This window comes from Wolffia australiana, chromosome 16, assembly GCF_029677425.1.
Source record: "Wolffia australiana isolate 7733 chromosome 16, ASM2967742v1".
Classification (NCBI taxonomy): domain Eukaryota; kingdom Viridiplantae; phylum Streptophyta; class Magnoliopsida; order Alismatales; family Araceae; genus Wolffia; species Wolffia australiana.
Window position 1 is genome coordinate 2,126,457 of NC_135850.1, and position 16,029 is coordinate 2,142,485.

Genomic DNA, 16,029 nt, shown 5'->3' on the forward strand with positions numbered 1-16,029 from the left:
ATTAGTGTGGAGACACTAAGGATAAATAGTGGGTACTCTTTAGTGGAAAGAGTCCACTGAATTGATCCGTACAAATCCCTGAATGGTATTATACCAAAATGTTAGTCAGGTTGATTCACGTCGTGGTTGTGTAAGCGGTCCTTAGACCTGAGACATCAAAGATGTCTTGTGGATGGACAGCTGCACTTTGACTATGACCTACGTGTCCGTAATCATGGGATTCTAATTAGTCTTAGTTCAGGTGATCAAGAAGTTCAGGAAGACAATTGAGTGGTCTAGATGAGATCGTCCACCCTTGAAATAAGAGGTGACAGCTCAAGGAAGATGATTTGATGATGTCCTTGACTAAGGCAATGAAATATCAGAGAAGAGTTCTCCGATGATTTTCGAACGCATCAATAATAACTCAAATGACCCAACTTTATCTTCCCGACTTCTTGGGTCACCTCAATACCTAAGTACGAAGTGAGCAGTCTAATATCACTCATATCAAATGCTTCCTTCAGGTGGGCCTTGAACTTTTCAATGTGACGTTTCACTGGACCTATCAGTATGAGATCATCAACATATACGCCAACTAGCAATTGAAAATTTTCAGAGATTTTGTAATAGACAACATGTTCTTGGGAACTCCTAGAGAACCCGAGAGAGAACAAACAATTGTCTAATTCGGTGTACCAAGCTGTAGGTGCTTGCTTTAAGCCATAGAGAGCTTTATTTAACTTCATCACCATATGTTCTTTCCCCGTGTTGACATATCCTTCAAGTCGCTTCACATAAACTTTCTCTTCTAAGTCACCACTCAGAAATACACACTTGACATCTAAGTGATGAACATGCCAACCTCCTTGTGCTGCAAGAGATATTAGTATTCGAACATTCTCCATCCATGCTACTGGTGCAATGATTTCTTCATAACTAATGCCATGCTTCTAAATGTAACCCTTTGCCACTAGCCTTGTTTTGTGCCTGGTCACATCCCCTTATGGGTTCCTCTTCACCTTGTATACCCACTTGAGGCCGATGGGTGTACAACCAGGTGGTGGAGAGACCATCACCCAAATGTCATTCTTCTCAATAGCTTCCATTTCTTCCTTCATAGCACGTCTCCATACTTCTAGGTTTGTAGCTTCATGATAAGTTGCAGGCTCCTCCAGAGTAAAATGTAACTCAACATGATCAATGTCAATTTCTTCAGAATTATCATATACCTCTTCAACACTTCTGAATTTTCTTGGGGAATCTTCCTCTATGGTTGGATGACCATGGTGTAGAGAGTGATCTGGAGCTTCTTCATCAACTTTAGGCTGGTTTTATGGCATCATATAGTTGACCTGACCATCATCCACATCAGAATGACGAGTAGAAATTGGAAATGAGAATGTACCTCCGTCTTCATGACCATAGGTCTCCTTCTATCAACCAATTTCTTCAATCTTTCTCCCAACGCCTTCACATGACAAGAGAACCAAACACTCTCAAGTGTTCAATGTTTGGCTTATTCCCTATCCAAACTTCATAAGGAGTAACCCCATCTAGACATTTAGTAGGAGAACGATTCAAAATGTAAACACAAGTGCTTACTGCCTCACCCCAAAGCTCATGAGGTAGATGCTTCTCCTTCAACATGCTTCTTACCATGCCCATAACAGTTCTGTTTCTTCTTTCAACCATGCCATTCTGCTGCAGAGAATACAGAGCTGAGAGTTGTCGCTTGATTCCATTTTTAACACAAAGGATGAGAATTCGGAGGAAGTGAATTCCCCCCTTGATCAGCTCTAAGGCATCTTATCTTCACGTCTTTCTCAGCCTTAGCAAGATCCTTGAATTTTATAAAAGCTTGAAAGGCCTCACTTTTCTCAATTAGAACTGAAACCCACATTAGTCTAGAATAATCATCAACCAGCAACAAAAAATACCTCCCATGGCAGGTGATATTGGTCCACATATGTCAGCATGAACAAGCTGCAAGGGTTGGCTAGCCTTGAATGATGTTGAAGGAGGAAATGGACGCCTATGCTACTTACTAGCAACACAGTCTCCATAGAGATGAACTGGGATTTCAAGCTGAGGAAGCCCCTTTACAATCTCCTGCGATGATAACTTCTTCAAGGATTCAAAATTCAAATGTCCATACCTCCCATGCCATGTCCAAGACAAATCTATCTTTCTCTCTGCAACCATACAATTTATCACAGGATTCAACTTCAGCAAGTACAGACACCTTCTAGTCTTCTTCACCTTTACTAAGAGACACCCTTGCTGATCATAAATAAAGAGAAAGCCTGCCTTCATTGTCGTCTTACATCCTTGTTCATCCAACTGTCCAAGACTCAGAATATTAGATTTTAATCTTGGAATATAGAGGACATTACCCATCTTTGCGCTTCAAGAGAATGCTTCTTCTTCCACAAATCGCCGTTCTAGACCCATCTCCAAATCTTACACAGCCAACTGCATATTCATTTAGCTCTTGGAAGAAACTTCGATCACATGTCAAATGATTACTTGCTCCGGTGTCTAGATACCACAGCCCTTCTTCTAACTGCTCCTGTTTAACTCCTTGGAGAAGAACATCATTAGGACCTTCAAAAACCACCATAAGAAGTGCCGATGGTTCCTTCTCATCAATATCAGCAATGTTGTTCCTCTCCTTCTTGTCTCTACGACATTCATAAGCAAAATGTCCAAGTTTTCACAATTTTAACATCTCACCTTGGACTTGTCGTGGGGCTTCTCTTCGTCATGGTTATCATAACCCCTTTCGCCATATCCTCTTCTTCTACTTCTACCACAGCTTCTTCCATGACTGTGACCTCTTCCACGAGAGCTTTCGCCATCCTGCTTCTTGATTTTTCCCATTGCATTGGCCAAAAGAACCTGCTCATCTCTTTTGACTCGACGATCCTTGATCTTGTCCTCATGGAGCTTGAGAGATCCAACAGCTTCATCTAATGTCATAGTATCGATATCGGTGAATTGCTCAATTGCTGTTGTGACAGCATCAACTTAACTGGTGTAGCACAAAGGAATTCGGCTATGACGACATTTTCTTCAATGAATTCACCAAGACTTCCCATCTTAGTGACAACTTCAAGAGTTTCCCTGCAAAGTCTGTCACTGTCTCATCATCACTCATCATGAGTGTCTCGAATTGCTTCCTCAAGGATTGAATCTTCGCCATTATCACTCGATCGACACCAACATTCTTCTTGCACAAAATTTCCCACGTCTCCTTTGCGCTTTTCTTGATATCAAGCTGCTTGGTGATCCCCTCTGAGATCACGCCAAGCATGGTAAACAAAGCATGTCGATCTTTTGTCCTTGATACGACTCCGGTCTCAATAGCATCCTAAATTCCATGTGCCTCCATAATGAGTTCCATTCTCATTCCCAATATGAGTAGTCAGTTTTTGAAAGCATAGGTAAACTATTACCCGGTCCGGCTAGAGATTTGACTGCCATCGCAGTAGAAGTCATGACGTTCCCCTCCGTAGGTGATGCATCATTAGTTTGAGATGCAGCTTGACCTCTTGGGCGGCACCGTAGCTTCTCCCTTCTCCTTCTTGGATCAATAATAGGGCTCTGATACCAACTGTTGGCAGGTCTCACACCCACTCACAACTAGAAGAAAGAAGATAGAAGGAGAGAGCTAAAGCTTTGAACAAAAACTTGATATGGCATTCCCGTGCATAAAAGAAACATACAAAGTTGCTCATTTATAGAGCAAAAGGAATGGCTTGGTCGTAACTGCCTTGCCATGAAAGAAAGAAAAATAAGGAGGAAATGGACGGAGTGGAAGAGAAACTAAATGCTTTTAGGCCATCTGTCCCTCTGACTTTCCCGTCAAGTTTGAATAAGTGAACAACAGCCAATGGTGCATCTGGCGGATCACAGGGGGGGAGGGGGAGAAGGGAGGTCACTACAGTGAAAAGAATAGAGTTAGAGGGCCATAAATGCTGCGGTAGCGACTGGAGGGAGGGGCGACGTCGATCGATCGCAACTAGTCACAATGCCGTGACAGTGATCGCTAAACCACAAAAAGAGGTGACTTGAGTTGCTGACTTCCTGGGGGGGAAGGAAGGTCGCAACAATGCAGGTGGCTTGAGGACTGGTCACACAGGACCGTCACCGTGAAGATTGGGCGTGCAGTCATTGTCCGTTAGGGTTGCAAGTTGATGACGGGGCTGGATGTCTTGGCGGTGTAGGCAGCTTTCAGTTGGCAGTGGGTTGATGGCAGTGATGCTCGGAGATTGCAGACGATGGAACACTCACGACCAGATGATACTCATCGGGAGCGATTTACGGTGACACAATTTCACGATGACTGCAGGCTGTGGAAAGTCCATGATCAGGTGGTGCTGGTCGGCAATGAATCCGTGGCTGTAGCGACCGTCAATCACCACAACAACACTTTAACCTACAAATAGGGAAGGAAAGGCCACTCCTTTGGGGGAGGGGAAGGTGGAGACCCTCCAAAGTGCAACAAAAGTTGTTCTATTCTTCAAGAATCTCCTAGAATATTGTGCGATCATCCCTCCCCTTAGGGGCAGTGTGATTGCTGCAATGGGCCACCTTAGGGGAAGGGGGTCCAAACAAGGGGCCTCCCCAAAGGAGTTGAACAAAAAAACAAAAGAAATAAAACACTGGACGTGGAGGAGGCCCGTACACAAAAGGGGGGATTCATAATGACTAAGGAACAAAAAGAGATAATACAAAACGATGCTAAGGAAACTGTCGTTAAACTTGATACCAAAAACTTGAGGTCTTCACATCTGCTCGGGCTTTGTGACGCGCGTGTTGATGAGTCTGGGCTTGGTCTTCTGGATGGTCCTCCATCATACACCTTTTTTAAAAAATCATTTCTAGTCCCTCAACTCTACATCACAGATATGTGAGATGAGCATATTCTTGAGTGTCATCATAATTTAGAGTTTAGCGAGGTGTCATGAATATCACACATTACATTTGTCAAATATGTATCTACTTGATTGTATGAGTCAAATAATATTTTTGAGCTCACTTTTGTAGACTACATGAGCAAATTGGTGCTGTATGTATAAATATATTCACCAATGGCAAGACGTTTTAATTCATGTGGACAGATGTTTAGAGAAACAAAACCTTCAAATATGAATGACAATTTATGACATGAAATGAATGTGGATCGTAATCAGTAAACTATATATGCATAAGCGAAGACACATTGGTGGAAAGATCTTCTACATAATTTATTTACAAAGTGGATTATGGTTAGTTTTTGCTTTTGGATGATTTTTTCGATACATTTATTTATAATTATAAAGGTAAATACAATTTAGTTAATTATAATTTACAGGTTTTAATTATCACACATCGAACCCCCACCTAGCACTTATCCATCTTATCTCCTTGAGAAGCATTTGTATTCCTAACGGCTCAAGATCTTCACTTTGTTGATGATATTAGTTAGAATGGTGTGAAAATGGCCTTAGAAATTGGGAGAATCATTTTTTTGCTTTGATCTGTATTGACCTAAGCCTGTTAAAAGATCATCAAATAGTTTAGGGTCTATGCATTCAAATTTTTTTTTTTGAGGACACACATATAGGAATGTAAGGTGCTTGGTTATAAACCATTGGTGTTCTAAATTGAGAACAACACAACACCTAGTGCTTTAGTTATGAACTCACGGGTTGTTCTCTCATAAAATATACAATACTTAGGTTGCTCTTTTCATTCGCCCCAAAGTATATAAAGATTTCCTTTCTAAATGCATCTTTTTTGGATTTAGAGTTTTGGTATTGTTTCCAATAACATAGTTGGAAATATATTTTTTTTGGGCCCCCCTCCGAGATTACCCTTTACACATCATCACAGCCATATCATGTTCTGCAAAGTTGCCATAGACACTTCATCATGTACGAGCTCATCATCTACCATACCATTATCTCTCTAATTTTACCACATCTCAATATGACATGTCTCTATCAACTCATGATACCTCCTGATTAGCGATTGGGGTTTATATCAAATCAAATCAATGAAATCTTGATCCGATGTTTCACGTCTCATTAGCCGTTTTGATTTCTGTTTTCAGTCGTTCCCATTGGTTTAAGTTCACGTCATCTTGTCCATTGTTTTATTTTATTTGCGTTGTAAATGAAGGGGGAGATCCTTATTGGACTCTCCTTTCTGAACCCCTTGTAAGGGCCCATCATGACCCTATATAAGGCCATGATGGGATCACATCATTGTTAGATCTGGATTTTCAGTTTATTGCAGTTACTCTTCGTTGTTCAGATCTCACCCTGAAGGAAAGGAAGAGAGAGGGAGAGGAAGAGGAAGGGAAGAAGGGTGAACGAGGAAAGTTGTGGAAATATCTCTGCCCAAGGATCTGTTGCATGCAGTTGGTCCATCCTAGAAATCGGCAGTCATTTCTTCAGATCGTTTGTGCCGCACAAGCTTCGCCACTCAGCCAACGCGCTCGCCAAATCGTGCACAACAAATCTAGGCTTTGAAAGTGTTTTCCTTGTGCGCTAGGGATCGCTGATTCCTTGTAGTGCGACTGGATCTCCCGCTGCGTGAGCATGCATTTGCGAACGATTGCATTTCGCCCGACTACACGGCAATAGAACGACTCCGACCTAACTTATCCAGCATCAAATGCCCATTCAGTTCTTCAGCACCAAGGGCAGGACACTTTGACCAGCGATTGTCTGCTCTGACGTGCTCGCCAACAGATCGTGTGACATCTCGTTCCACGCAAGTGCCCGACTATTGCACCAGACCTCCAAGCCACCTCGCTACATGCACACTACTGCAAAGATTCACTCTAAGCCATCTCTTTCTCTCAATCATTGCTTATTGCACATTGAGTCCATGATCGTGTTCTCACAGTTTGGCCGAGGAGCAAAACGCCGCAGCCTTACCTTGTTGTTGCTTACGGCATTCACTACTAGCTCTACCTGTTGCTATAGAAAGTGACTCTTCTGTACTTGTTCCCATCGCTTGCACCTTGGCATCCCCGTGTTGTGTTGCACTGCTCCAATCCGCGCTTGAAGGTCTCCCAGTTGGAAAGCAGTATTTTTGCCATGCCTGAAGATTATTCTTCCCGCCGCACCTAAAGGACTCCTTGTAGAAGGTCTCCTGGTTGAAGCTGCAGTGTGGAGGCCACTCCGAGGGTTCGAGTTGAATCACTGCTACCCAGGTATCAACACGGACTGTAGCTTGCTTGTCCTGCCACGCCCGTGCTGGTGGATTTGATGGTTGTGTTTTCCTATTTGAATACACTCTTGCCAACCTAAGTCCGACCACACCCCTTGTGTCTTGTGCCGCCGCTGCTCGCATTTGCTGCCCATCTCCACTTGCGCTAATCATCCTCTTGAGATCGTGACTTCGCCGCCTGTCAAGCTACTCTAGGCTCCTCCTCGGCATTTCTTCTCCGTTCCTGCTCGCACCTAGCTCGTGCCCAACGCAGACATCAATGATGAATGCCGCCATTGATGAGGTACCCCGCTCCCCTTGCTCATTAGTTAAATTACATCTTTCAGTATATCTTTGACTGCACTCCTCCGTGCTCAGGTTAGATTAGGTGAAAGAAAATTATCAAGAAAACTACGAGTTCAGTGTCTTCCTAGGCACGGGTCGAGCCCCTACGGAAGTATTCCATCCAGCGCCGTAGTCACTGTCATTGCTATGATGAGGGTCAGAAGTTCACCGTCACCATCACCGGCTGCCGCCCTGGAGCTCAGAGCTCGGTGAATTTCCACTTGTCGGCCTTGCACGTACACTCCACTTAGGACATTCACATCCATGTAGTTACATTCATTTAGTGAATTGACCCATCAAACGATGCCATGGATGACATCGGACATCAACCAGTGCGGTGGGGTTCCAGCACACTCCATTCCCGACATCCCCTTTTGGGACCGCATCGATACCATGACCCGACAAGATGACTTGACGTGCCTAAGTGGGAGCACATGCCCAACGTCACATCTCGACGACTAAGATCACAAAAATTTACATGCATATTATTGAAATCTAATAAATGATAGTGGGACTCATGAATAAAAGTTTATCTCATGTGTCAAAAGGGTCATTGTATCTTTTCTTCCTTCTATCTCCAACTTTATCGGAGAAACATTCACTCGCAATTGGCCAACACCATTCTCCTATATGGTCCCCTTGCTCCATCCTCCCTTGCCACATTATTTGGGGCCTGCAACTTTGCAATATCAAGATGAATTAGAAACCCAAAAGTGGCTACAGTTGTTTAGCATGATAAAGGTGATTCATTGTCCCAAAAATCTTTGTCACTGGTAGTGTTTTCCGTATGCCACTTGATTTTGTACAGCCACAACTGACACTTCATAGTTGTCAATACCTCAATACTTTCTGCGTTTAGATTTTGTCGATTGTATATGATGATATCCCGATTGGCAGAGAACAATCTCTCTATTGGGGCAGAACTTGGCAAAACTGACAGAAACTCTTTGGCTGTCTTCACCGATTGCGGGAACTATCGTTCTATAGTCTTCTTCCACGAGGAGAATGCATCTGCCATACGATGGAAAGGAGAAGCAATGTAGTCATCCAACTCATTTGGAGGATGCTAACCCATGGTCTGAATCGTGCATTATGAAGAGCTTCAATCCATGCAAAAAAAATCAATTATTCTACCAGTTTGACATGTACTGTTAGATTCTCATTATGCCATTCTTTGAAGCATATGTAATAACTTGAAATTATAATGTTAAATTGATGTATGTTATATTATATTTATGTGTTTCAATGGCCATACTTTCATGTTATCATATATAAATGCATATTAATGATTTGCACTTTGATTTTATGATTCTTTTGAATTTTTAGTATTTTTTACATGGTATTTAACCTCATCACGTTGAAGAAATATTTTTTACAGTGCCTAAAATACTTGGCTAAAGTTGGTAAGCATTTTCCTAATTTTTATGGAATTTTCCATATTTTTTTATAATTTTTTTACCATTATTTAGCCAAGAAATAATTTTAGAATTAAAAGAATTGATTTTTAATGATTTATTTAGTATTTAAATGATTTTTTCTTTAAAATTTTTGTGGCATCCACGTCATTCGCCCAAAAATTTGGGCGAATGATTGGATGCATCGACCGAGCACGTTATTGGCTCATTATGGCATCGCAATGCAGGATGCCATAATGAGCAAATCATATGGCGGAATTGATTACCTGGCACGTGCAACGAAGGAAAGGATATGCAACTTTTTAATTGATTCTTTTTGTGCAATAAATGCATATGGAGAATCGATCTCCGTGTGCATTTATTAAAGGAGACTTTTGGCATTTAATGAACATAGAATCTATAGATGCGTGCATTAAATACACGGGAAAATCAATTGAACGCATATTTAAAGATTCCTTGTACGGAGAATCGATTCGCCGCATGCATTAAATGCATGCGATAATTGATTCAACATGCATTAAAAAATGCGGTAAGCTCACCTCTTTCATATTATTTTATTTTTAAAAAATGCTGGCGAGGGCGACGTGGCATTTTCTTTACCATTCAAATGCAGTAATCATTTCACGATGATTGCAACCTGTGGAAGCGCTTAAGGGTGTGTCAAAACATGACATGAGGATGGGGAAAACAAGAAAAAAAGTATCAGCCAATCAGAAAATGCAATTTTTTATAAGAGAGATAAATGATCCAATAATTTAGATTAAACGCCGGTAAAATGGCGATATCTTGAGATCTAGTTGTCCCATTGAGCTGAAATTTTGAGGGGATACTTTTGTTTTCCCCTTCTACGATCCAAATGGTTGGATTTGTAAATAGAGATCAACAAGAAGGCCAAATTCACTTTTTGAAGCTCTCCCCAAGGGTTTGGCAGGAAGGACACAGGAGTTGCTTTACAAGTTGACCGATCCTGATTCATCATTGAAATTTGTAAGTTTCTAATTTGTATTTTGAACTTCTTCTTGAAAGATCATAAAACACCATGGCATGGGCGAAATGTACATGCCCTTGAAGTTTCTTTGGAATGAAATTAGTATTGCATTTTGATTTTGATTCAAGATCTGATTTTTAATCCTTAATTCTAAATTGATTTGGATCATTTCTGCATTTTTAGATTTTTAGAATAGGGTCGAATTTCACTTTTTCCCCAAAATCGTCTACTTTCCCTGTAGGTTAGATCTACCATTTTCTCTATCTAGATTTCAAAATTTATTGTTTAGAAATTCAATTAAGCATCTAAAATACCTAAATCTAAAATTTCATAAAACAATTGTCCATCTTCAAGTCCAATTTGAAAACCCCCTTTCATGCTTATTAATTCCCAATTTTAAATATATAAAAAAATGTCTTATAAAAATTATTTTGATTGGGAAATTGGTACTCTGAATTAATCTGATCTTATAATCAAAATTATCCTATCCAAGTGTCTTGACTGAAAATATTAAAATCAAAATTAAGTTTCTACTGAATTTCGATTAATTATAAACATAATTAAACATAATTAAGGTCTATTAAATAGAAAATTATTATTGAATTAATTGATTTAAATTGGATAAAATTTATTTCTTAGTGCCTCCTTGTGGTTTGACCCCTTTCTTGATCTATATATATAATATTTAGTGATTAAGGGTTATTATAAATTTTATTGGATAAGACTAAAAGCCCAAACAACGACGTAGTTACACATCAATTTTAGGTTTATCAATATGCACATAATTCAAGACAACTAAGTGTTTTAATGGATCCATAGATGCTTATTTCACAAAAGCATGCATCATGACTTCAACATTTACAAAAATATTACGCCTAAGAATAAATTAGCACTTTGAGAACTTTATTGTCATTAGGTTGATGGCAGCCAAGAGTGAAACAGGTGCCTCTTTGGTTATGCTCCCACTATAGTTTTCAAAGTACATTAGTGATCTCTTTAAGTAGCCATTAAACAACATAACAACGCCAAGGGTCATACATTGCCAGCACTGTCATCCCCATGGATGATTTTGTGGCCTCTACAAATGATTTGAATTTTTTTTTACGAACTTGGTCAGCAAGTCCCACTCATCATTAGTAATGTGGAGGTTTTGTTATTATGAATTGAAGAGGGCCATTGTGAAGGCATGCCTCTTCTCCACCATTGCTTAAAACATGTTGTGGGCAGAATTCCACCTTATAGACATGTCGAGGGGCAATTTGTTGCTATTGGGAAGCCCAAGTGTTGCACATGTCTCCCAATGTTTTTGGAAGATGTTTGTATACCCCAAATTATAGTTATCAACTTCTCGAGATTCCTCCAAAAGAAAGTTTTACTTTTGTGCTTGTTCCTATTGATGATGACCTTGATGTGGGAAGGGGTTACCTTCGTACACACCTTGCATACATATTGCTGAAGTTCTATGTTCCTGAAATAATATAACAACCTGGGCCTTGGTGCATAGGGCATCCTTGTAGCAGTCAAACCTTTAAGTGTTAGATTTATTGCCTCACCTGGTGTACCACTGCCAAGTGATTCATCATTTGCTTGATCACTTGTTTGTTAACCATCACGATGCAAACCAGTAGGAGATGACCTTTTAGATGTGTCCTCGTTCCGGATATCCAAGAGCTGAGCCTACATGTCTCTCAAAAGATGTCTCAATGAAATCCCTCGTGTCCGGTAAAAACAGGTGAATAACATTTTATAAGAATTTCATAATGAATTAGGTTTACTTTTCCCCCTTGGATTTTTCTGCATCTTGAGATAATTCCTCCACAGGATTTTCCCTTTCCCAGCCACTAAGGAACGACCCTTTCTTTGAACCTTTTTAATGATTGAATTTACTTACAATTATGAACTGAGTGCGGGGAAGTGAACAGTACACGACGACATTCAGAGATGAATATAGACCCATCAGGCAGGGATAATCATTCCGGTCCTGAGATAGGTGGCAACACTAACCTAAGATGAGGTTTTGAATGTGTGAATTTAGACGCGATAAGCAAAAGGGGTGAAGCAAAGAAATGACCAAATGTTCAGCATCTGAACGAGTGGAGCGTCTGGTAACAAACATCTGAATTATGCTTTATGAGAATTTCATGATGGATCCATCATGGTGGATCAAAATCATGAGCCATCATGATAAAATCAAATATTAAGCAAAATAATTGATCATTAAATCATGTCTGATATATGATACATTATAATTCTAGTAGACTTTCCCTTCTATTGTAAAGTTTTCTATTCAATGTATATAAAAAATAATTTCAATTGAAGAGCCGAATTTGTTGGGATATTGTTGCAACTCAAAACTCACGTGGGACAATGTCATAAATTTAGATTTGTTTCTGTATTGATAACCTTTAGAACTTCCATTCAGAACCTTTAGGTTTCCAGTTGATAACAGTAAAAATAATCTTCCATCCTTCCCTTTTATATGGATACAAAATAGTTCAATTACTAGGGAAGCAAAGTTTGTGTTTCAACATCAAACAATCAAAAAAGAAATAGCTAAGAGATCCAGATTGCATTCTGTTCAATTGTGGATGTTTATATAGCTAAGAGATCCATCTATCCACTTTTGACAGATTGCGTTCATGGCATCTATCCAATTTTTTTAGTTGAAATTCTGCATGGCTATTTTAAATTAAGAGGATCATCTTCCATGATCTCAAAATCAGCCTCATGTTCTTGGAGAAAAATATTATAGTCATCCAGAATTGCAGATTTTCTTTCTCTAGTGGATCTTCTTAAGGGCACTTGTATTTGAGGTTGTGATGTTTGTTTAACTAGAATGGAGGAGCATGGAGCATTACCCGCAAAAATGTATGTTTAACTTGTTAGATTCGCAGGAGGCTTACATCGATTCTAAAGGATGATGAATATCGTACATGAATGTAAATCAATGTAAAACATACCTCGATCCATTGCGTCTTCTCTTAGTCGAATCGAACAAGCTTGAGGGGAGGCCTTTTGGATCAATACCAGATGACTTCCTGAAGTCTTTATAGGAAGAGGTGATACTTAATCCTCTTTAGTCTATCTTAATTAATCCCATCATTATAATTAAGACAGCCTCTACACAGTTAATTACCATACTTATTGTTGTAAATGTCATAATTCCTTCATTAAGTGAACCATATATAAATTGGGATTTATAACTGATAGCTTAACAATATGCAATTATACATACACATATATAATTGTCTGTAGATTAAGAAATTAATCTAACAATCTCCCACTTGGACCTATATCTATATATGTTAATAAAATATTGCATATCATCACATTAGGAACTCAAATTCAAGCTATCATTATTAAGACATGTTGGAAGCTAAGAGGGGGGGGGGGTGAATTAGCTTATCTACTTATTGTTTGCCTAATTAGCTTTTAAGATTCCTTGATTTGACTCTCACCTTATTTCTCTCAAACACTTAGATTTACTTGGTTCCTCGATTCGCTTAGTGATCAAGTCAATCCACGGCCCCCCTTCGAGTCCAAATTAGGACTCAGGATAACCTTACTAAGGATCCTCCCTTGTAAGGTACCCCAACCCAACTTACAGAGTTGCTTCCGCAGAGGAGTCTTTCGATGGCACGTCACGTTCTTTGGTGCACGAGCTTCAACCCTGAACCGCCTTCGGGTAGACCGTCACGAACTCTTCCTCGTACGTCCTCTTCCCTCGTCACCGTCACGTTCTTGGTGCCACCAACATCACCTCCCTGCCTTCTCGATCTTCGTCACCTGCTCAGATTAGTGAAACAGAAGCTATGCCGCTCCCCGTGATTGATCAAAGGTCAATCACTGCTCTCAATGATGTATGATGGATAATCAACACTAAAATTCAAGATATGATATCAAGATCAATCTGTCAGCCTTTTGCTTTCCAAAATGTCTACTCAGATCACAAATTCAATCCCACTAAAAAACTTCTTTCAAGGATTCAAGATCAATCCTTCACACTCTTTCAAGAAATCACACAAATTCACCACTAATAACAAGAATGTGAAGGAAACTATCACTCTATTCACTAAATGGATGAATGATGAAAATGAAAAACTTCCCTTATCAATGGAGAAGCACAACCACACTGATTGCAGGGGAGAAACTTCAAAAGAAGGAGCACTTTCTTCTTCAAGAGTAGCACAAGAGAGATGGTTTTCAAAAAGGGATACCTCAACCCTTGCTTTGAAGGGGTACCAAGGGGTAGGTTGTAATTTTCTGAGAATTTTTTAAAAAATTTGAGCTCAAACGGAGCTGTATTTAATTTTTAATGAATTTTCAAAGATTTTTGGAAGGTTTCATTAATGATGTTAATTACCCATTAATGAAATTAATGAAGGAATGTCAAAAGTCAGAAAAAAATTGAATTTTGGCATTTAATAAAAACCTTTTCGGAAGGTCAACCGTCGGACCCGCCCTTTGACCCTTTATATTCCTTCTTTAATTAAGTTTAACTTAATTAATTATTTATATAAAAAAATTCTTTCTATAAATAAAATCCACGTGTAAAATAGATAAAATTAATTTTTTTGTTTCGCCGACTTTGAGATCCCGGGTTCGAATCTTTCGCGCACCGGAATATTTTATTTGAAAAATTGCGGCGCGCCACATATCAAATACAATATTTTTTATATTGTATTCAAAGAGAAACGTGGCCCAGTGGTGAGATGCCACGTTGCATAAGGGGAGGTCGCAGGTTCGAGGATAGAGAGTGCCAAAAACATATTCTTTTTCTCTCTTTAGCGGACCCAACCCAGTTTAACGGATCCGGTTTCGGGTCCACCTTTAGGACTTAATGGGCTCCGCCCATTAAGACCTTATTGGGCCCCTTTAAAGGGACTAAAATACCAAAATTTTAAAAACAATTTTGCACTACTTAAAAGGCTTTTAATTTTTAAAAAATTTAGAAAAATATTTTTAATATTTTTAAAGTAGTTTTCAATATTTAAAAACATTTCTAAGGCTTCTGAAAATAATTTTAACATACCTTAAATATAAAATGACCTTTTAAAATATTTTAAAGTATTAAAATAATATTTTAATACTTTTAAAAGTATTTTCAGAAAGTTTAAAAAATATTTTTCATTCTCCCAAGTACTGTAAGATTATTTTAGTTTATTTTATAGTTTTAAACCAGTTTAAAAACATAATCTTAAAACATTTTTTAAGCTCTAATTATAAATTAGTTTCTTAATTATAAATTCATGATATTAATGTAATTTAGTGTACATTAAAACACAAAAACCTCAACAAGACATTTTTATCAATCTCGTTTATCATAAACTGGCATAGAACCATGGTATTTTTGTCACAATAATTGTGACTAAACCCAAACAATGATCACGTACACCAATTCATTGAATGACATAGATCAAGTATGGATGTAAAGCATGGAAATTACACAACACGTGATTCATACGTGTACATTTCCAACTTAGTCCTCTGGATTCTGAATGGAGATCAACTGAAGTTTATTTAGACGTGCTTAAATTTAGGAGATTACTCATGCATGAAAAGAACTCCATAATGTGTCTATTACTGAATGAACATCAAACTCCCACTGAATTACATATCCTCATGAGGAATTAAACCCATATGAGCAGTGTGCTCATGAAAGACCATTGGCGGCAGTGCTTTCGTAAGTGGATCTGCTACCATGGAGGTTGTCCTAATATGCTCAATAGACAACTGCCCCGTCTGAACCTTTTCTTTCACAACTAGGAACTTGATATCAATTTGCTTTGGCTTTGTTATGCTCCTGTTATCATTAGCAAACATAACGGCTGACTGATTATCACAATAGAGCTTCAGCGGTCTTTTAATGCCATCAACGATTCTCAAGCTTGCGACAAAATTCTTCAGCCAATTGCCTTGATTTTATGCGTCATAACATGCTATATACTTTGCTGCCATAGTTGAAGATGCTATCAATGCTTGCTTTGCACTTCTCCAAGATATAGCTCCTCCTACTAACAAAAAAAAATAGCCTGATGTAGATTTTCTGCTATCAACGCTTCCAGCAAAATCAGAATGAGAATACCCAATGATCTC

At 39.0% G+C, this 16,029-nt stretch overlaps 1 protein-coding gene across 1 annotated transcript; it reads right to left on the bottom strand.

The window, feature by feature from the left end:
• Positions 1-2,371: 2,371 nt before the first annotated feature.
• On the bottom strand, positions 2,372-3,295 carry LOC144713958 (uncharacterized). The gene is made up of 3 exons (XM_078588701.1): positions 3,068-3,295; positions 2,716-2,951; positions 2,372-2,663 (listed from the first exon to the last, which is right to left on the bottom strand). The coding sequence occupies exons 1-3, from the start codon at positions 3,293-3,295 to the stop codon at positions 2,372-2,374; spliced, it is 756 nt and encodes a 251-aa protein (XP_078444827.1).
• Positions 3,296-16,029: the final 12,734 nt, after the last annotated feature.